Source organism: Oryza glaberrima, chromosome 2 (genome assembly GCF_000147395.1).
Source record: "Oryza glaberrima chromosome 2, OglaRS2, whole genome shotgun sequence".
Lineage (NCBI taxonomy): Eukaryota > Viridiplantae > Streptophyta > Magnoliopsida > Poales > Poaceae > Oryza > Oryza glaberrima.
Genome location: NC_068327.1, coordinates 18,538,629 through 18,561,277, shown reverse-complemented (window position 1 = coordinate 18,561,277; position 22,649 = coordinate 18,538,629). Strand labels below are relative to the sequence as shown.

Here is a 22,649-nt window from a genome sequence, read left to right as displayed (position 1 = left end):
TATCGTGACTTGATTTATCATCAAATGACTTAAAATTTTTTTATATTTACACAAAAATTTAAATAAAACGAAGTATCAAACGTAACATATTTGTTAAAAAGTTAATGGTGTCATATATTAAAAAATGGGGTGAGTATATCTTATGGGGTTCTATAAATCTAGTAAAAATGCATGTTCTGCCACTAGGAAATGGGAGCTTCAAATTTTAAGATACTTTATGAAAAACAAATTTGAGATATTTTGATATGCAGATATATATTTTATAGCAACTGTTACATACCTCAGTTAAAAAAGATGAACGATTTTTTCTGGAAAAGTGACATTTTACTCGTCTTCAATGTGTACGGTTTATTATGGACGAACCTACGGCTCAGGCGCTCGATCGGTTGGGAGTAAAATCGAACGATGATGTCAGCGCCCGATTTACGTGCAAAATTACTTTAAACTGATTTTTCTCTTAAATTACTTATCCAAATCATGATCTGATTGTACCATTAAATTCGTTGCAATTAAATCTTCAAAACAAGACCACACATGGATATATTCAGACGAAAAAAAATTTAGTTTATTATTAAATTATTTTTAAATATTGTACGATGTTCCACCGGGTATATCGGAATTGTTTCACTCGTTTAAATCGAGTGTTGTTTCACCTTATATAAAAACAATGTTTCAGCAAATAGCGAAAAAATGTTTCAGTTTACTGCAACATTAGATCTATACACAATGAAACATTGTTAGTACACTAGGTGAAACATTTGTCGGTGGAACAAAAAAATAAACAAAATTCCCTTAATAGGGTGTTTCCAAAATATGTGGGTTTTTTTTTGTCGCAATGGAATGTTTCGTTCACTGCAACATTAAGATCTATACATAGTAAAACATTATGAGTACACTAGGTAGAACATTTTTTGTGGAACAAAAAATAAACCAAATTACCTTAATAGAGAGTTTTCAAAATATGTGGGTTTTTTTGTTGAAAAAAATATTTTAGTTCACTACAACATTATATCTATAATTAGTGAAACATTATAAATACACTAGGTGAAACATCTTTCATGGAAAAATGGGAGAGAGAAGTAGGTGAGCCCAATAAGTGTGCACGTGAGGGGAGGGGCGCATGGGGGAGCGCCCGATCCGGCTCCCCCGCGCCGGTCGCCCGACTCTAATCATTTTCGGTTTATTAGGCAAAAAAAAAAACCCAAACTGGAGAAAAAGGCCACGTCCCCTCTCGGTCACCGCCAATTACTTCCACCTTTATAAATAGCCTCCTCCCTTTCTGGAATTAACAGCCACACCCTTCGCGTTTCTCTTTCGCCCCCTCGCATCAGAGGGATTAGCAAATCAGCCCCCGCCGCTCTCCCCCCGCTAAGCTTTTTCCCGCGCGCCACCATGGCGTCCACGTCCGGCCCAGCAAAAGACCAGGAGGGGCCGGTCCATGGGCCTCAGGAGTCCACTTCCAGCGCCGCCGCCGCCGCCGCCGCCGATGCTTCGATCCCCGCGCCACCCGAGGGCGCCGGCGATGTCTCTCCGCCGTCACCGCCGCCGCCGCCCCCTCCCTCGTCCGTCCAGAGCCGCGCCCATGAACGGGCACGTGAGCAGCCCGGAGATGGAGGCCGCGGCGCCGATAGATCGAGCTCCGCCGCTGCGGCGGTCGACCGGAAGGGGAAGAAGAAGATCGGCGAAGATTCTTCTTCTCCGGCACCACCTGATGATCGGGAACAGGTGCCGCATTGTTCTTGCGTTTGTGCCGTCATCTCGCTTGCGTCTGTTTTTTTTTTTCTCTTGAGCATTTCTTGGTTTCCCTGAAGGCGCCAAGGAAAGAGGGGAGGAAGAAGTCCGATTCCCCGATGAAGTTTCTCAGGAGTAGCATTCTTGCGATTCATGGCTACGCCAAGAAAAAGGTAAGGAGAAGCTTTCTTGACATTCTTGCGCCATCATTTGTGCTGGGGACGTCGGATTCTTGGATCATGTCTCGCTCCTGTGAAATCTTGGGATCATCCTGCGTAGGTCTTGGGGTGCGGTTCTTGTGTCAGCTTGTGTGTTGGAATGTGGAACTAGGATCTTTGCATTCTTGATTTCTATTTATCGATGTGAAGATCTTGGTCGATTTTCTGTCGTATTCTAGCGAAAATGTCTCTGGTTAAAATGATGTGGCATCCTAGAATAGAGTCGAAATCAATCAGTAAATGTTAGTGAGCAATTCGGCTTTCTGTATGGAGAGTAAACTCTTCCTAATTACTAGAAGGTCTTCTTTCTATCATCTGTGGAACTTTGATACAGGGAACGGCCTCCTTGTTTTCCGTCGAAATTTTTGAGACATAAATGTTTCTGCTTGCGATAATTAAATTTTCTGTTTAATGTGATACATTTTGATCGGACTATAAAAATGTGGCGGATTTATCGGTGATGTCATGCTTACCGTGATATTTTGGTAAGAAGCCCAATGTAAGAGCTTTTATTGGGAAAATGCTTCAATCCGGTCGTCCGATCTTGAGAAAAAAATCGGACACCTCTTACTATGATTTTGCTACATGCAGCCTTTGTCAGATCCTCTCTCTGTTACGTATGCTTCCTTTCTGGGTATTAATATGCATGAAAGAGAGATGGCACGAGGTTACTGGTATGTACATAACACACTTTTAGCAAACTTGAAAAAAATGATTTTTCTTCTAAATTACTCATCCAATCTACGATCCGATTACACCATTGTATTCGTTACAATTAAATCTTTACAACAAGATCTCACATGACTATATTATAATAAAAAAACACACATATGTTTCAACCAATTAAACTTAATGTTTCATATATGAAAATTAGATGTTTCAGCTGAAATTCTATTATGTTGCACATATTTATTTAGTGTCGCGATGTATATATCTTTCTTTAATGTATCTCATGGTGCTATTTGTATGTTTCAGTAAGTAGTTTATTGTGTTTCACTGGTTTATTTGTAAATGTTGCATATATGTTGGTTGAGTGTTTCAATAAGTATCCACTAGTGTACTTACAATGTTCCACTAAAAATGTTTCACTTAATGTACTCACAATATTTATGTATAGATCTAATGTTGCAGTGAACTGAAAAATTCTTTTGCAACAAATCACCCACATATTATGAAAATCATCTAATAAGAGAATTCGTTTTATTTTTTGTTCCACCAAAAATGTTTCACTTTATATGGATCAAATGTTGCAGTGACTTGAAACATTCTTTCGCTATTTGCTGAAACATTTTTTTTATATAAGGTGAAACAACGTCCGATTTAAACGATTGAAACATTTTTGATCTACCTAGTGAAACAATTCCGATATACTTGGTGGAACAACGTGCAACATTTAAAAATAATTCAATAATAAGCTAAAAAAAGTTTTCACCGGAATATATCCATGTGTGGTCTTGTTTTAAAGATTTAATTGCAATGAATTTAATGGTGCAATCGGATCATGATTTGGATAAATAATTTAAGAGAAAAAATAGTTTAAAATATTTTTGCATGCATGCATGCTTGATGATGTTTGATGGCTGATGATGTGCGCGCGCGGATTGAACTGCTGATGGATACGTCCGATTTTTCGTCTCGCGTCGTACGTCCGACGCGTAGCGCTCTCTCTTTTATTGCCATCGAATGATTCATCCAGATGTGTATTCGGAAATTGGGATTGCATCACGTGGCTCGGTTTCTCTAAATCACAGTTCACTTGCATGCAAAAACACTTCGCATGTTCTACTGTTCGGTTTAAAATAGTCAACCTTTGGCTGGTTGCTACCCGAAATTGGCTACAAAGGCTGAGTAGACAAACAGTGGAAGCACCAGTTTTGTGATCTTGCTAATCAGTTTTGGAAAGTTCCATAAACCCCCAATTTCCTTGTTTCCAAGTGTAAATTGTTTAATCTTGAATCTCACTTTCATGGATTGGGTTTAAGTTTGATAATATTTACTATTAATTTTTACATGTTTTTTACATTCCCTAAAAATTTTAACATGTTTTGTTGTGGAATAACTTTTGGATATAAAAGGAAGGTGAACGTGTTGTCCAATTGAAATTCTGCAAATAGAATGTAGTCACAATTGTCACTTCATGCGTATCACCAGATTTGACTCTTTTTTGTCTTTGATAATGTTGGAAATGGGCGAATAAATTATGAAATGTCGGAATTAGAAATTCAGAATCCTATACCACATGATGTCGTGTATATTCACAAGTTCCTTTACTGTAAAAATATGATGAAATTTTGGGCCATATTATGACTACTATGGTATTTTCGTAAGAAATCCTGAAGCCAGATGTATGAGTTTTTTCGTATATGCAAACTTGCTGAGCGTACTCTAATGTTTGGTCTAAAAGATTCAGCGGCTGAGTTGCTGCCTAGAATTGTCCCAGAAGACTTGCATGATTGCCAAGAGTTGGCAAAATTATTGAAGCACTAATTTTCTAGTCCTACTAGTATGTTATTTAATAGTTCCATATATTCCATTTTTTTTAGAATATCATGTACTTCCTCCGTTTCACAATGTAAGTCATTCTAGCATTTTCCACATTCATATTGATGTTAATGAATCTAGACATATATTCACAATGTAAGTCATTCTAGCATTTTCCACATTCATATTGATGTTAATGAATCTAGACATATATATGTCTAGATTCATTAACATCAATATGAATGTGGAAAATGCTAGAATGACTTACATTGTGAAACGGAGGGAGTATCTCGTATTCCTTATTCAACATTGTATCCTAGCCTAAAATGTTTTTATCTTCATATTAATTCTCCGAAGTTGCTGCCAAGTCTGGTAAGACATGATTTTACCTGTTCTCTTGTAAATAGCTTTCAGATAGAAAAGGAAAACAACCAAACTACCCCAACCAAACTTCTAAGGAAATAATTTCGAAATCGCCGCCTCATGTGGGTCACAAGGTTCGACTCCTTTTAAGTTTTAACCTTTGAAATGTTGAATATGGAAGTGTATGAATTACGAAATGTCAGGATCATAGATCATCTCAGGATACTGTGCATATTCACAACTCACAAGTTCTTGTACAGCTAATTGTTCAGCAGAATCTCTCTTCTTGTATGCATGCTAACTCATAAGTTAATTCTGGATTGTAGTTATGCTTTACATGCCATCTAGAGGATTGGATTGTGATGACCTATGGAACTGCAATCTTTGCTGAAATTAGGAAATCTTGTTTATCTATCCTTCCTTTTATGACTAAACAACAGCCAACCAATAAAATTAAGCGATTATTTCATTTAATGCTTTCAAGCATTTTCCAGAATGTACAGAACCGAAAATCTGGAGCATAACACATAAGTTACATTTCTTTAGTTATATTGTTTTCTGGTTCAGATCATTGTTTTTTGATTCCCTTATTTGTGTGTGAGGTGCAGAAAGTTCCTATTGACAAAGCCTTCATTCATTATTTCGGGAACATACATAATGCTCTCCAGCATGGATATGTTCCTTTGCATTTGGCGCATCTTGACACTCGTTATTCAGAATTAAGACCAGTACGTAGAGATGGGGAGGGTTTCTATAGGAGCTTCATGTTTTCCTACCTGGTAAGTGTTCTCCTCCCTGTTCCCTACTCCCTAGCATAGGATGTGTTCAATGTTGTAACTCTCTTTGCTTATGACAATGTATGACAGGAGCAAGTTGCTGATAGGGTAGACACACGTGAGGAAGATCGCCTTCTTGATGCTGTTAGAAAATTGGCTACCCGGGCTGAACATCTTCAATGGGCCTCTGAATTTTCCCGGAGATGCGAAGTAACCTCTCACCTTCCCTATATTCGTGTAATGGACCATTCCCTTGAATTTGTAGTGTACAAACCAAGCTGGATCGATTGTCTTACTCTCTTTGTTTTATCATTTGCAGGAGATGCACCATTGTTTCACAATAGTGGCACGACATCGTAGTCAACACCTTGTTGATATTAGTTATAATTATAAGTTTTTGAAAATATAGTTACCTGATGGTAACAAATATTCAACCTTTCAAGTTTGCAGTTGGACAATACTATAATGAAGACAAACATAACTATCTGTTTCTTACATTGAAGACTGAACTGTTGCACACATACTCCTTCATGGTGTGTGCACCTGATCCTAAGTCAGAAATGCCTTCCTCACTTGTTGTTTTAACTATGGAAGCTTCTCAGACGTGTTATGCTAGTCATGTTTGTTCATATCCGATTATTGATGATCAGCATTCTGTAAGCACCATTGTAACATGCTAGTTAAACTCTTTGGGTGATAGATGCCATCTGTATGTTAATGATTTTTTTGTATCATTGATTCTTGCAGGCATTTGAGACGCTGATAGAGAAAATAAAGAAATTGAAGTGCATGTCGGAGCAGCCAACATCCGCAATCAGGTTTTTGAAATGTTTGGTTTTCTGAAATTCCTGCATAAGGCTTGTTTCTAAATACATCCCATCCCATCTGAATGACTGAACATGCACCTTTTTTCTGCTACGACAGGGGAGAACTTCTCCTCGAGCTCTTCAGCAGTTATGATACAACAGATGACAGTGAGAGAAACACCTTGAGCCTGCGTTCCTTCAGTCTCATCCTAATTCATGATTCTGACATGCATTCCTGCTGTATCAGTTTTTGCTTTCCTCAGGTTAGCAGCAGCTATCTGGATATGCACGCACAAAGGGTTGTATACGGGGCTTGGAGAAGGTGTCAGTCTGGAAGATGTTAGTATCTGTTTTGAAACTGGCAATGCAAGTATATATATGTGCAACTATTCTTGGCACTCGCTTCTTGACCTGACTGATTTCTTGCTCTGGATGCATATGCAGTGGTGCTCGACGCAGGTTATTCCTCCCCGTGTGCACGCGGACCACGTTACGATGAGCGCCCTGTCGCGCGCACTCGGGGTGGCCGTCCGAGTGGAGGACACGCTTGATGGACGCAAGAAAGATCTCATGGCTGCCGAACTCCAGTCGATCACCCGAGCGTCGAACCCGCGGTTTAGGGGGATCGAAGATATGTACTGCGTTGCCCGTGGAACTCCCCGGGTGACCCTGGTTCGCATGTACTCTCACTATGACATCCTCTACCCAGTGCCTCCTGGTGCTACTACTAGCATTGGTCCGAATCTGCTACAGCCTGAGCGACAACAACAAGGAGGAGGAGGAGGAGGAGGAAGGAGCCAGCATCCTCCTCCTCCTGCAGTTCAGACTTCAAGTAGAAGGGCTGGCCAGGGAGATGCAGATCGTGCCGAGAGTTCAAGTCAAGGGGCAGCGAGTGCGAGCTGGTTCCACCGCTGCAGACGTGGTGGTTCCAAGGAGAAGCAGTCTTGAGCTGATGGAGCTTGTTGTAGTAATAGCAGCTGCTGCAGCTAGGTTTGATGTGAAGAATATGTAGGTCATCATAATCTGTTGTCTTGTGAGGAGAGGGAACATTTACATTGATCCATCCTGAGCTCCTTATTCTTTGTCATGGCTTGATATGTAGATAAATGTGATCAAATGAGTCCCTGTTTACTGAGTTTTCATTTCTGGTCAATTGCCCTGTGCAGAGTTTTCATGAAGTGCTATTTTTACCTCCCGGCTTAATTGTGCCTGATGAGCTTACAAGTTGCATTCCATCTGGCTGAGTCTGTAGTGTTGTGTTGCTAGCTGGACATCTGGCTATGTTTCACACATTTTTTTTTTGTCTCCAAAACTTTGTTGTAAGTTGATGAGAGAGAAAATTTGTGTGGGGAAGAAGAATATATAGAAATTTTGTTTGTTTACTTAAAAAAGTTATGTTCTCATAGTTTAAAATATAATGAAAATTAATTTTAAAAAATAGAAAACAAACTAAATTAAAAATTAAAAGAAGTACGACATTAATATTAGTTTAAAACTTTAAAAACAATAAATATGAAATGTTTGTTGGATTATTTTATAATTATTGTATGAATAATGATATGTCATTATTGTATGACTGTTGAAAGAGTTTTTAATTATTTTATCATGCATGTTATAAGCATTTTCTTCTTCCGTTTGGTGGTGCTGATGAGATTGGATACTTGTTGTCGTATTCTGAAAACAAACCGCATGTTGTGATACTCTGAAATTTGTTGCTAATTTTTTTTTTGGAATAATCACTGGAGGGGAGAGTTTCCCCACCTAAATCTTCCATATAACGATAAGAAAAAAGATGTCAAGTTTACATAGGGCGGGTGTTGCCAGCGGCAAGCCATTACAAATGTTTAGAGGTAAGAGCATTAGAAAAGACAGAGTTCCAAGACTGTAACACTATGTGATTCGGGTGCTTAAGACGTTCAGACCATAGAGTGGAGTCCTCCAGGCACCTTAGAAGACGTTGTAGACATGGCGGCATTTCTCTGAAGACCACATCATGTCGATGGTTCCACAGACTCCAGAAGCATAGAAGGTAAAAAGTTTTGAAGTGGGCAACCGGAATAGCGGACGGCGGGCTGCTAAATCTCGGACATCTTGGATATTTGGTTGAACCCCGAGGGCTCCCCAAAAACTGATCGCAAAAGGGCAGTGAAGGCAGAAATGACTTGCAGTTTCAACTTCATAAGAGCAGATCTCGCATAGGTCAGACGGCACAATGTTCTTGGAATGAAGGTTCTTGCGCGTTGGAAGCCTTTCTTTTGCAAGCAGCCAAGCAAAAAACTGAACTTTCGGGGGAGCACTATTTTGCCAGATAAACTTCCAGTTGTTATCAACCTCGGAGGCTGGGAGGATGGGATTGTATGCTTGTTCAACCTCAAAAACTTTTTTTGCTAATTTCTAATTGATGCCTGTTCAATCTTCTATTATTATATACTAAAAGTCCATTAAACTTACTACAAACGCTCTTAAACCGCCACATGTCATCCTTACAAATGCTACTAGGCCGCCAAGTGGCGCTCTAATAAATTAGAGAAATTCTAGGAAAAAATAAAATATCTAACCATTGATTTTCATTTAATTTGGGGGACCCATATTTTCTAACCATTAGATCTAACTAAAAAATACTAAATAGATTTATATTTAGAAAGGACCACCTTCTATATCGATCCATCCGTACGTGTACGTGCATGTACGTATATACTTCGTACGTACGTGTCCCCCCTTCCCTTCTTTTCTTTTTTCTTTTTTTCACTCATGAGAGATAAAAACCAAATTAATAATTTGAGCTAATAGTTGTAGAAAAATATAATGTTTTTTCAAGTTGTATTCTACGCACAAGTCCATTAAACTTTCTACGGATGCACTTAAGTCACCACGTGACATCCTACATGCTCTCCTAAGTTGTCATGTCGCACTCTAATAAATTAGAAAAAATCTTTGAAATTATGAGAAAAAAGAAAAAAAATCTGACCATCCGTTATAACTTATAAACCGATGAATCTATTATTTCGAACAATTAGATATATCTCGATGAATCTATTATTTCTAACAATTAGATACACTACTGGAGAAGTGCTCATCTCTCCCAGTTCGCAACCCCCTTTACTCCCGGGTAGCGGTCTTTAGTCCCGGTTCAAATACCCGGGAATAAATCTCCATCTTTAGTCCCGGTTGGTGACACCAACCGGGACTAAAGATGGCTGAGCCACGTGGCCGGCAAAGCCATCTTTAGTCCCGATTGGTGTCACCAACCGGGACTAAAGAATTTTTCTTGTATTTTTTTTAATTTGGTTGTGCTGCCTGGTGTACACATATACATATATATATATATATATATATATATATATATATATATATATGAATATATATCATGTATATATATATATGTTTAAATACATATATATATATATGCATAATATAGAAATGTATATATTACACACATGCATATATGTGTGCACTATATGTATAGCATGTGTGTAATATATACATTTATATATATATATATATATATATATATATATATATATATATATATATATATATATATATATATATATATATATGTATGTATGTATGTATGTATATACAAATATATGTGCACTTAAGTAATTAGAGGCCATATGCATATATATATATATATATTAACAAAATATGAGTTTGCAAGTAAGTAAATATACACATATATTACCAAACCAAGTACACAAAAGTAAATGCATGTGTGCATATATGAATATATAGATATATATTACAATTCGTTCGGACGTTGTAATCTTTGTTTCTGCTACTACGACTTGGTGGCATCGGAAGAAGAAGGACCAGCTTTATGAATAGTCGATCCATCGTAATAGAATTCTCCTATGGGACGGAGAATATGCTTGTTGATGAATCCCATTATCTGTTCTTGAACAGCCCTTATGAAATCATCGTGGGTGGTGTTATCTATCAGGTAAATCATCTGTTATTTGGAAAAAAAGGGGATTATATATATGAAACCAGTAAGCAATAATTGACGGAAGAATAAATTTACATACTTCAAGGTCTTGGCCAGTCCTGATTTGGTGTGCTAAGCAGTGCATGTAATGGCATACGTAGTAGCCGGACAAGTTAGTCCCCTTTTCCTGCTTTGCGCACTGAAAGAGAAACAACGAGAGATTTAGTATGCATATCTGATTTAGAACAAAGAAGTGATTCAATACAAAATTGGAGCTAGCATGTACTAACCGGAAAATTGAACCTTCGGGTGAGTTTTTCATTCCAGATCCCGTGGACCAATGTACGGAACCGAATTCATGCTCTATTTAGAGTTGTTAGGAAGGATTAATTTATTATCCGAGATCTAGTAGTTATACAATGATTCATAATGACAGTGCAATATATGACAATACCTATCTATCACTTCAAAAATCTTTGCGAAAGTTTTCTCCGGTTTATCCATTGAATCGTAGACATGAACTTTGGATTTCTCAAGGTCGAAAAGGAGAAGGACCCAATGGAATCTGCAATTTGCATTACATGATACATAGTATGATTGTAGGAACTTTGTAGGAACAAAATTGAAGGAACAAAATTGAAGTTAATTATGATTGTAGGAACTCACGATGTGTTGTAGGGAAGTAGTATGAACCTCTTATAATGCTGCTGCACCAGGAAATGGACGATATTGTCCTCGGTTTGTTTCTCGTATTGTTGTATCATCAGCGTGTTCACTTTGCGTGGGTCCATGAATCCAGTATTGAATTTGTTGTGTTGACGGCACAACTGAATCTCCATTCTACAACGGGGAAAAGGAATGTGTGTGAGCAACGTTCAAAGGAGGAACAAAATTGAACTATAAACAGTACTTACAAAGTCCACGCGCTGAGAATAGAGACATCGAGGGCCTTCAGGTGGTATAAGTCGAAGACTTCTTCGTAGCGGATCCAAATAACATCTTCTCCTTGGTAATAATTTGAGTTTCGCACCCTAGCTCCGAACATCTCTCTACCCATCGCTGATTTGTCCATGTACCATTGATGGAACCGGTACATCTGTGTAGGTAGCTCTCTGATCTTATCAGGCGTGACTAGCGGTTCACCGAGTTTAAACGTGTACATGACCAGAGCCGTTTCGATAGGTGCGTCCTCTAGCAACTGCTCCATACTCAGTCCCGTATCTTTCAAGAAGTTGCATATCTCTAGTTGTGCCGGTTCTACGACTAACGGTTCAACCTCTTGTCATGGTTGTTGCCCCAGCTGAGGGACTTCTTTTCCGCACTTCACTGCTGAAGGCTTGGCTTTAAGAACCTTCCTCAATGTTCGATCATAGTCAGAAACTTCGACCGGTTTGCCCGGTTCGGCCATCTTAATAAAGTGATCCTGAACCTCCGGGGCTATAGGGATCTTCTTTTCCGGACTACGTGGCTTCAACTGCTCCCTAACTTCCGCTCTAACGGCTTCATCGAGCTCCTCCGGAGTCAAGTCGTACGCCCTTTTCTTGAGAGCGGGGAGCCGTGGCTCGTCAGATTTGGCTTTCTTCTTCGGCCTTGATGGTGCGGGTTCATATGGGCGGGACCTTGACGGTGTAGACTTGGCAACAGGTTCATGCGGAGGAGTAGTTGCCCGCGGGCCCGATGGTGCAGACTTGGCAGCTGGTGCACGCGGAGGAGGTGGTGGTGCAGGGGAAGGAGCCGGAGGAGACTGACGTGGCGGTGATGGCGGAGGAGATTGTGCTTGCGGCGGGGAAGGAGGAGCGGGCGGCCGTTCTTGCCCCGGAAACACGACGTACTTCTTACGCCAGAGTATGATGGCGTGGGCTGTGTCTCCAAGTTTCTTCTCCCCGTCTCCTCCGGGGATGTCAAGCTCAAGATCCTCGTAGGTTCGTTCGATCAGCTCTATCTCGACCTTCGCATATCCATGTGGAATGGGACTGCAATGGTATGTACTCAAAGGGTCCGTGGGTATGGCCATGCCCGACGCGACCTTCACAAGAAATATAGTTCATTAATTACTAATCAACATATATATGTAACAAATTTCGCATTTCGCATACCTTGATAGACAAGTTCCTGAATGGAGTATGCATATCGCAGGGTGTTTGCTGCGTGATATCATCAACGGGGAAGTGGGTTGCTTCGTGAGCTGCCACTGCCTCAATGCCCTCTGATCCAACTTGGCTCGTTGATGCGCAGCTGCTGCGGTTGCCCGAGGGGCTCACCATGACGGGCGCTTGTGTTTCCATTCCGCGCTGCTCGGCCAGGCGTTGGTCCACCTGTCTTGTCACCTCCTCTTGCATCCTTGCCTCGTAGGTAGACACCCTGTACTCAAGATTGACGATCTTAGCCTCTGTATCCCTCTTGCTCCTCATCCGACTCCTATACGTGTGGATGTCCTCTTTGAATCCATATTTCCAAGGAAGGACGCCTTTTCCTCGCGTTCGTCCTGGATGCTCAGGATTCTGTAGTGCGAGGGTGAGCTCGTCCTTCTCTCTGTCGGGCCGGAAAGTCCCCTGCGTAGAGGCTTCAATTGCATCCGCAAGTCGGCGAGCTGCATCTCGAATCTCATCGCCGAATATGAGGGAGCCATTACCTGGATTGAGCGATCCACCGTGTGCATAGAACCAGTTCCTCGATCGCTCAGGCCAATTAGCCGTGGCCGGCTCGATACCCCTTGCTATCAAGTCAGCTTCCAACTTGTCCCACTTAGGGATTGCCTTTCCATATCCGCCTGACCCAAGACGGTGATGGTATTTCTTCTTAGCTGCATTGGCTTTGTTCTTTTCTACCTGTGCTTGCCCTTGCGCTCCAGTCTTGTATGCCACAAACGCATCCCAGTGATCCCTAAGTTTGTTATGCACGTTGAAATCAGGTGTCAAGCCCTTGAGGATGTATCTCTTGTACAGATCTGATTTGTAGCTCTGGAATAGTTCTGCCATTTTCTTCAGGGTCCATTCTTTGCATCTGGGACGATCTGCCTCAGGGATCGTGAATGTCTCCAGCATGGTGGTCCACAACATGTCCTTCTCTGCGTCAAGGAGAAAGCTATCTTCATCCCCGCGTGACCTAGTTCGACGCCAGTACACTATGCTGATGGGGACGTTGTCTCTCAAGACTCAACCACAATGATTCACAAACTTTCGTCCTATACCCGCTGGGGCTACTGGTTCACCGTCTGGGGCAATCTCAGTAACGATGTGCATTCCCTCAAGCTTCTTCGCGGGACCTCTTTTCCCGCGTGGCCTCTTCTGTCTGGCCGATGGTTGATTATCAGTCCCCTCCTCGGTCCCCTCCTGGTTAGCCTCCTGGTTACCCTCATCGTTGCCCTCCTCGTTCAGGTATTGGTTGGGATCCTCGTTCCCCTCATCATCCACCCAATACTAACTGCTGCCCTCTGCGATCGTGTCTAACAGGATTTGTTCGTCATCGCGGTCTGCCATCTGTGCGTGCAAAGAAAAAAAGACAGTGAGGTCATGGACATCAACATGTACAGCTTATACGTCTAAACCCTACAAGTATACATGTATAATTCGCTAAGTCGTTGTTCTCGTTAAGTCGCTAAGTCGTCGTTCTCGCTAAGTCGCTAAGTCGTTGTCCGTCAAAGTCGCTAAGTCATCGTTCGTGAAAGTCGCTAAGTCGTCATTCGTGAAAGTCGCTAAGTCGCTAAGTCGTTGTCTGTCAAAGTCGCTAAGTCGTCGTTCGTGAAAGTCGCTAAGTCACTAAGTCTTTGTCCGTCAAAGTCGCTAAGTCGTCGTTCTCGCTAAGTCGCTAACTCGCTAAGTCGCTAAGTCGTTGTCCGCCAAAGTCGCTAAGTCGTCGTTCGTGAAAGTCGCTAAGTCGCTAAGTCGTCGTTCGTGAAAGTCGCTAAGGTGGCGGCGGCGGTGGAGGTGGAGGTGGAGGTGGAGGTGGAGTCGGCGCGCGGAGGCGGTGGAGTCAGCGCGCGGCGGCGGCGGTGGCGGTGGAGGTGGAGTCGGCGCGCGGCGGCGGTGGTGTCGGCGCGCAGCGGCGGTGGTGTCAGCGCGCGGCGGCGGCGGCCGGCGGTGGAGTCGGCGACGACGATGGCGGCGAGGTCCGGTCGGCCGGCGCGTGTCAAGATCGAGAGAGAGAGAGAGAGAGAGAGAGAGAGAGAGAGAGAATGCGAGATCGAAGGTGCAAGATTTGCGCCCATCACCTTAAGTTAGGCAACGCTGCCGGTGGCGTTCGCGAGGACGAATGAGCGCAGCGAGCACGACGACGACGACGGCGGATGCGACGGCGACATCTGGGGCGGTAATGGCACGGGAGGAAGAAGATCGATCGTGGAGAAGTCTAAGTGTGGCGCGGGGAAGACGATGCAGTGGATATTTATACCCGGTAATCTTTTGTCCCGGTTCGTGGCTTCAACCGGGGCTAAAGATATCTTTAGTCCCGGTTGGTAGTAACAACCGGGAGTAAAGAACAAATATTTACTCCCGGTTGTTACTACTAACCGGGACTAAAGATATCTTTAGTCCCGGTTGAAGCCACGAACCGGGACAAAAGATGATTTCCCGCTATTCCAAAATTTGTATTGGTCTCGGATACTGTTAATAACCGGGACTAAAGATGTGTACACAAAACCGATTTATGGCCTTCTTAAATTGTCTTACAAGTCGAAATAAATACCAATAAATCCAATATAATTAGCACATGGCCGATTTATATGGTTTCAAAGTCCAAATAAATACCAAAATCGTACGTAATTTACGTATGGCCGAATTAAATGTTTTCAAAATTTTAATAAATAGAAATAAACAGGATATGCCTAAGTAAATGGTCTCAAAGTATAAATAAATAGAAATAATCATTTATAATTAACATAAGGCCAATTTAATTATATTCAAAGTGTAAATAAATAGAAATTATCATTTATAATTAAGATATGGCCTACTTAATTGTTTTCAAAGTGGAAATAAATACCAATAATCAGTTATAAATAACATATTGCCTAATTAATTGTATTCAAAGTGTAAATAAATGGAAGTAACCATTTATAAATATCATATGGTTGAAAAATAGTAATACATTACAAATTAAGCAGTTGAGAATAATATATTGATCCAAATTGTTCGACCTTCAATACAATACAAATAATTTACATCTTCCATCAAACAACCTAGGTCACTGTCTTCTTCACGTACTTTCTCCTCACTATTGTTCCTTCGCTATGATCGTTGCGTGAATACGGCGTGTCCTCCTTTGATAGTATGATGCTCGGGTCAACCGTCACTGCAAACGGAGGTTGCCCCTCAAACAGATCGTAATTTTCGTCAGTCTTATCCTCGACGCCAACGATTTTCCTCTTGCCTGGGAGAACAACATGGCGTCTTGGCTCATCGGGCCCTTTCCCCTTCTTTGGTTTGCTATCCATGTCCTTCACGTAAAAAACTTGCGTTACATCATTGGCTAGAACGAATGGTTCATCTGAGTATCCCACTTTGTTTAGGTCATCCCGCTGTCATCCCGCTGTCATCAATCGTTACGCCTCCACCGGTCAGCCTAACCCATTGGCACCGAAACAGAGGGACCTTCAGGGGTCCATACTCTAGTTCCCAAATGTTGTCGATGACACCGTAATACGTGCTAGTTGGACCATCGTGTCCTATGGCATCGATACGAACACCACTGTTCTGGTTCGTGCTCTTTTTGTCTTGGGCTCTTGTGTAAAAAGTGTATCCATTGATTTCATGACCTTGGAATGTAGTTACCGAGCCGGAGGGTCCCCTAGCCAAGAAGGCTAGTTGTCGGTCAATCGTCTCGTTACCTAGGAGGTGTTCTCGCAACCAAGCGGGGAAAGTATCAATATGATGGCGTGTAATCCAGGCATCGGACTTGCCACTGTTTTCTGAGCGAACAATCGCAAGGTGCTCATCGATGTAAGGAGAAACCAACGAAGATTGTTGCAAAACCGTGAAATGTGCTTTACGGAATAAATCGTTTTCTACAGTCATAATTGCTCTCCTTCCAAGTGTGCCCTTTCCCCGTAGTCTCCCCTCATGGATTGATTCGGGTACCCCGATTGGCTCGAGGTCTTCAATAAAATCTACGCAGAACTCAATGACCTCCTCTGTTCCATACCCCTTCGCGATGCTTGCTTCCGGACGAGAACGGTTACGAACGTACTTCTTTAGAACGCCCATGTACCTCTCGAAAGGAAACATGTTGTGTAGGTACACAGGACCGAGAATACCGATCTCTTTTACAAGGTGGCGCAGAAGATGCGTCATTATATTGAAGAATGACGGTGGAAAGATCAACTCAAAGCTGACAAGGTATTGCACCACGTCATGCTGAAGGGCGGCTAAACTTTCTGGATCGATGACTTTCTGTGAAATTGCGTTCATGAAAGCACAAAGCTTCGTTATTGTTGCCCGCACATTATCAGGAAGGATACCATGAATTATAACAGGAAGCAGCTGTGTCATAAGCACGTGACAGTCATGAGACTTTAGGTTTGTGAACTTCTTATCCTTCGTGCTTATTATTCTCTTTACATTCGAGGAGTATTCGGACGGTACCTTGATGCTCTCTAGGCATTGAAACATACTCTCCTTCTCTTCCTTGCTTAGGGTGTAGCTCGCTGGACTTAAGTAATGGCTTCCTTTCTCGTTCGGTTCCGGATGAAGGCCCTCGCGTTGTTCCATATGCTTGAGATCATTGCGTGCTTCGAGTGTATCTTTGGACTTCCCATATACACCTAAGAAGCCCAGCAGGTTTACGCAAAGGTTCTTAGTGAGGTGCATTACGTCGATTGCGTGGCGAACGTCCAAGACCTCCCAATAGGGTAGCTCCCAAAAAATAGAGTTTTTCTTCCACATCGCCGCGTGACCATCTTCGCTCTCTATAGGTTGTCTGCCAGGCCCCTTTCCAAATACTACTTTCAGATCCTTCACCATTTCGAACACTGCTTTCCCGTTGCGATGTTTAGACTTAGTATGATGGTATGCCTTCTGTTCGAAGTGCTTGCATTTTTTCCGTACAGGGTGGTTTGCAGCAAGGAGTCGACGATGGCCCATGTACACAACCTTCCTGCAATGCTTCAGATAAGTACTTTCAGTTTCATCCAAACAGTGAGTGCAAGCGTTGTACCCCTTGTTTGATTGTCCGGATAGGTTACTAAGTGCAGGCCAATCGTTAATTGTAACGAATAGCAACGCTCGTAGGTTAAATTGCTCCTGCTTGTCCTCATCCCACATGGGGACGCCCTCTTTCCTCCACAGCACTTTCAGATCTTCAACCAATGGTCTTAGGTACACATCAATGTCGTTACCAGGTTGCTTCGGGCCTTGAATAATAATCGGCATCATGATGTACTTCCGCTTCATGCATAGCCAAGGGGGAAGATTGTAGATGCACATGGTGACTGGCCAGGTGCTATGGCCACTGCTCATCTCTCCAAACGGATTCATTCCATCAGTGCTTAAACCAAACCTCATGTTTTGTGCATCCTCGCCGAAGTCTTTAAATGTTCTGTCGATATTTCGCCACTGCGACCCATCAGCGGGGTGTCTCAGCATCCCATCCTGTTTACGTTCTTCTGCGTGCCACCGCATCATTCTAGCATGTGATTTGTTCCTGAAAAACCGCTTCAGCCTTGGTATTATAGGGAAATACCACATCATCTTAGCAGGAATTCTCTTCTTCAAAGGCTGTCCGTCAACTTCACCTGGATCATCTCGTCTTATCTTGTATCGTAGTGCTTTGCAAACAGGGCATGCTTCCAGGTTTTCGTACTCACCGCGATACAGGATATAGTCGTTCGGACACGCGTAAATCTTCTGTACTTCCAGACCTAGAGGGCAGACTGTCTTCTTAGCTTCGTATGTACTTTCGGGCAATTCGTTCCCCTCCGGAAGAATGTTCTTTACGAGTTTCAATAACTCGCCGAATGCCTTGTCACTCACACCATTTTTAACCTTCCACTGCAAGAATTCTAGGATGGTACTCAACTTTTTGTAGCCCTTCTCGCAACCTGGGTACAACGTTGTTCTGTGGTCCGCTAACATGCGCTCCAGTTTCTGCACCTCTTTTTCACTTTCGCAGTCCTCCTGTAAGTCCCGCAATATTTGACCAAGTTCATCAGCACCGTCATTCCCTTCAACATCCAGCTCCGCCTCGCCCATTGTGTTTTCTTCAAATCCGCCATACTGAGCCTAGTCCAGAATGTTCTCATCTTCTACTTCATCTTCTTCCATTGCAACCCCAACCTCTCCGTGTGAGGTCCAGCAATTGTAGCTACGCATGAAACCCCACTGAAACAGGTGGGCATGAATAGTTCGTGTGGTGGAATACTCTTTCTGGTTTTTGCACTTGTCGCATGGACAGCTTATAAAACCGTTACGCTTGTTATCATTGGCCACACCCAAAAAATAATGCACGCCGTCAATAAACTCTTTCGACCGCCGATCCGCGTACATCCATTGCCGATCCATCTATATGAAATACATATAAATCGTAATTATACAAAATCCAAGATTTACAAGGTAATTATATAATAATACAATAATTGAATATAATTATTCATACAATTAATCATTATTATTAAATTCATTGTACATATTTTTCATGTTTTAATTACATTATAAACAAATATTTAATATGTTTTTCTTATTTTAATATTAAATTAGCTTAGTTTTATAATTTCATACAAAATTATATGTAATTATTCAAACAAGTATTTATATCTTCTTTATTTCCTACACACACTTTCTCTATCATCATCTTCCATCACATTTTCTAGAGGGAAAAATATGTAAAAAAAATAGCTCCAAATGTAGATGCTAAGCAAAACAAAGAGTAGGATGAAGTTACTAACCTTTTGAAGACCTCAAATTTGTATATTACCACCAAAAAAATTTGCTTAAAATTTTGACAGCACCTCCTTCCCTCAAAGCTTAATTTTGAAGCAATGGCTCGGGCTAGAGGAGGAAGAAGGGGTATATAAAGCTGTGCAACTTTAGTCCCGGTTGGTAACACCAACCGGGCATAAAGATCTCAAATCACTTTAGTCCCGGTTTGTATTACCAACCGGGACTAAAGATATGATCTTTAGTCCCGGTTGGTAACACGAACCGGGACTAAAGATCCCAAGCCCCCCGACAGAGGTCTGACATGCCCTATCAGGAGGCGAACCGGGACTAAAGATGATCTTTAGTCCCGGTTGGTGTCGTCCCGTTGAAGTAATAAACCGGGACTAATAAGCCACTTTAATCCCGGTTTGTTTTGGAACCGGGACTATTGTGGAAATCGGCCGACCCTATAAAGACCTCTTCTCCAGTAGTGATATATCTCAAGGATCTGTTTCCAATAAAAAAGAAATCTCCTCTCTCTATACATACGTACTCCTCCCTCTGTGGTAAGTACGTGAATTTCCTACTTTATTGCTAGCAACCCCATATAAAATCTTAAGTTACTAAATTATACTCACTCTGTTTCTAAATATTTGACACGTTGACTTTTGTAAATATGTTTGACCGTTCGTCTTATTCAAAAAATTTTATGAAATATGTAAAACTATATATATACATATAATTCAAATGATAGGAAAACTTAAATTTTTTTGAATAAGACGAACGGTCAAAGATGACTAAAAAAGTCAACGGCGTCAAATATTTTGGAATGGAGGGAGTATAATAAACCACAAAGATGCAGAGAAATCAAAACATTGAATATGTTTTCAACGTGCGTGCTGCTTGCTTTAATGTGGTTATCCAAATAGACTAACCTATTCTTGCTAGGGATTATCAATGCAATTAGCATTAGGTCTGCTACAAATGAGGGTGTGCACGTGTTTTCATCCTGCTAAGCTCTACTAGATTTATCTTAATCATCAAATTTGCGAACACATTTAAATTTAGATCCATGGTGTCTTTAAAATACTTAATGATTCAACCGTGGTAAACTTCTACGGAAAAGAATAATTTCTAGGGCATGTCATCCTAATTACTATTTTAAAATAAAAAAAATATATACTAAAGGTATACAAACACTCCTATACTACCACGTGGTACGCCTATAAACACTACTAAACCGCCACGTGGAATTATAATAAATCGGTAAACCATCAATTTTCGACTATTAGATTTATCTTTTTTTTCATAAAAAAAACCACAATCCACATCCATCGCCTGTCTCCCACCGGCATAACTCTCCTCTCCCAACTGGCCCACCCTTCCGACCACCCCACGCATGTAAGTATACATATATACACTTTCTCCATCTTCAATAATTTCTTTCTCTCACCTTCCTTTTTTATAAATAAAAAATTTAATTATAAAAAATATTATGAAGAAAACAAATCTAACAATCAATTTTCAATTAAATTGGTGGACTTATAATTTCATCAATTTTCATTTAAATCAGTGGAGTTATAATTTTAAAAATTGGATTTAAAGACATAAATAATTCAAACAGATGAACGCATTAAATCTACCTCAACAAAAAAAAATCTCCTTACCAAATAACAACAAAACATTAAAAAACATGACAACGCATATTAGATATTCTTGAATCATTTTACATAGTAAAGATCAATTAAACGTGCTCTATAGCACTCTTAAGTCACCACGTATGATATTTTAAAACTTTGAAAAAATTGAAATTCAAAGAAAAAAAATAAAGTACTCCCTCCATCCACAAAAGTTAGACATATTTCACATTTGAGTTTTTCCAAATAAGTTGTTCCTATTTATAGTCTTTATGTATTTAAGACTTAAATGAAGAGATAAACTAAATGTTTAATTAGAACCGGAGGAGTCATCTAAATATTCATTGGTTGCATACTTGCATGTTTGCATTTACTCCTTGATTTTATAACATCCAAGATGATTTAATATTTTCTTGGTTTTGGTGACAAAAGTAATATGTGTGGATGGAGGGAGTATATATCTATACATTGGTTTCCACTTAATTTGATGACCCATTATTTTTAACTATTAGATCACCTTTCTCTTTATAAAAAAACTTAAGCCACCACATGTCTTGTCTTAAAGATCCTTAGAATGAGAAAACAACAAATCATAGGTTCTCACTTAGATTGTTTACAAAGATTGAAAAAAAAATAATGTACCCTCCACCTCCCTCTCCAATCACATGCACATAACACTATTACACTACGAACCCTTTCTTATACCTGATTCGAGTTCTATGCTATTCGTTTTTCTCCAGTCTCCTCCCTATTTTCAGCTACTAAACTAAAGAGAGAAACAAATACTAAAAAGACCATAATTTTAAGCTACACTTATAATTTTATTTTATATATCATCTAATCGATTTTAGATGGTGGTTTCTTTTTGATATAAAGTCTCCACATGTTACCCCATAAATCCTCCTAGGCGTTTTTAAACTGATGAACCCATTATTTCTAGCCATTAGATTTATCTCATATTAAAAGACAAGTGTGTATTCATAATACATCATCTTCCAAAATAATATATTGCACAACTATATTTCTTCATCCAATATTATTCACGCTAAGTTGCATGGAGTCTCACCCACACTCTACATAGAATGTTCACATATGGATTCTCTCTCAAACTAAACAATAATATTAGACTATATAAACCCATGCATTTAGTGGAGCCTCATATCCCGCCCAATTCATCCATCAACAAACAATGACAACCTACATTCAATTAAAAAAACACCTTACTTTTGAATTTACACTTAATTTGCTATACATGTTTTCTAACACAAAATATGTCAACCTACTTTTTAGATGATGAAGAATATTATAAATAATTGCTTGTAGGGATTAATTAAATATGACATGTTATAAAAATAACTAATAGCTAGGTTAGAAAATTATAAAGCAATGCTAATGAAAACAATTTATGGAGAAATCATATATTGTAGATGTTCAAACATAGTCTACGACACATGCTCGCGCGAATGCGCGGGCTATCTTCCTAGTTCTTCTTAATAGCTGATGAAAGGAGGGTTGTGGGTTGTGAATAAGCAAGGATAAAGATGAAATTTTATAGATGGAACAACTTGGGTTGAGTCAAAGCCACTATGGCCTTGAGTGACTTCAACACGTGCCTTTAGATTTACTGGGGCCATTTGAGACCACTTTGCATTGTGGCTAGTGTAGCATGGGACTTGGGCTTACATGGCACTTAGGGGAGTGCCCCTCATTGTTCATGGCCTAACCCCTTCAGGCTGCATACAACTTTTGGTTGTGCCAGCCAGTTAACAATCCTTTCTTGTTCTCCATGTCCTGATCGATAATCAGATTGTCGATTAATCCAGAGTTTTTATTCTCGGAATATTGTTTGCATATTGTCTCACG

General features: G+C 40.6%; 1 protein-coding gene and 1 pseudogene across 1 annotated transcript; one reads left to right on the top strand and one right to left on the bottom strand.

The window, feature by feature from the left end:
- Positions 1-1,392: 1,392 nt before the first annotated feature.
- Positions 1,393-7,667, top strand: LOC127762564 (uncharacterized). The gene is made up of 10 exons (XM_052287062.1): positions 1,393-1,725; positions 1,812-1,904; positions 4,838-4,927; positions 5,402-5,572; positions 5,660-5,835; positions 5,979-6,225; positions 6,317-6,387; positions 6,494-6,543; positions 6,623-6,714; positions 6,820-7,667. The coding sequence occupies exons 1-10, from the start codon at positions 1,393-1,395 to the stop codon at positions 7,321-7,323; spliced, it is 1,827 nt and encodes a 608-aa protein (XP_052143022.1). The 3' UTR covers positions 7,324-7,667.
- Positions 7,668-10,525: 2,858 nt separating this feature from the next.
- On the bottom strand, positions 10,526-18,792 carry LOC127762563 (uncharacterized; annotated as a pseudogene).
- Positions 18,793-22,649: the final 3,857 nt, after the last annotated feature.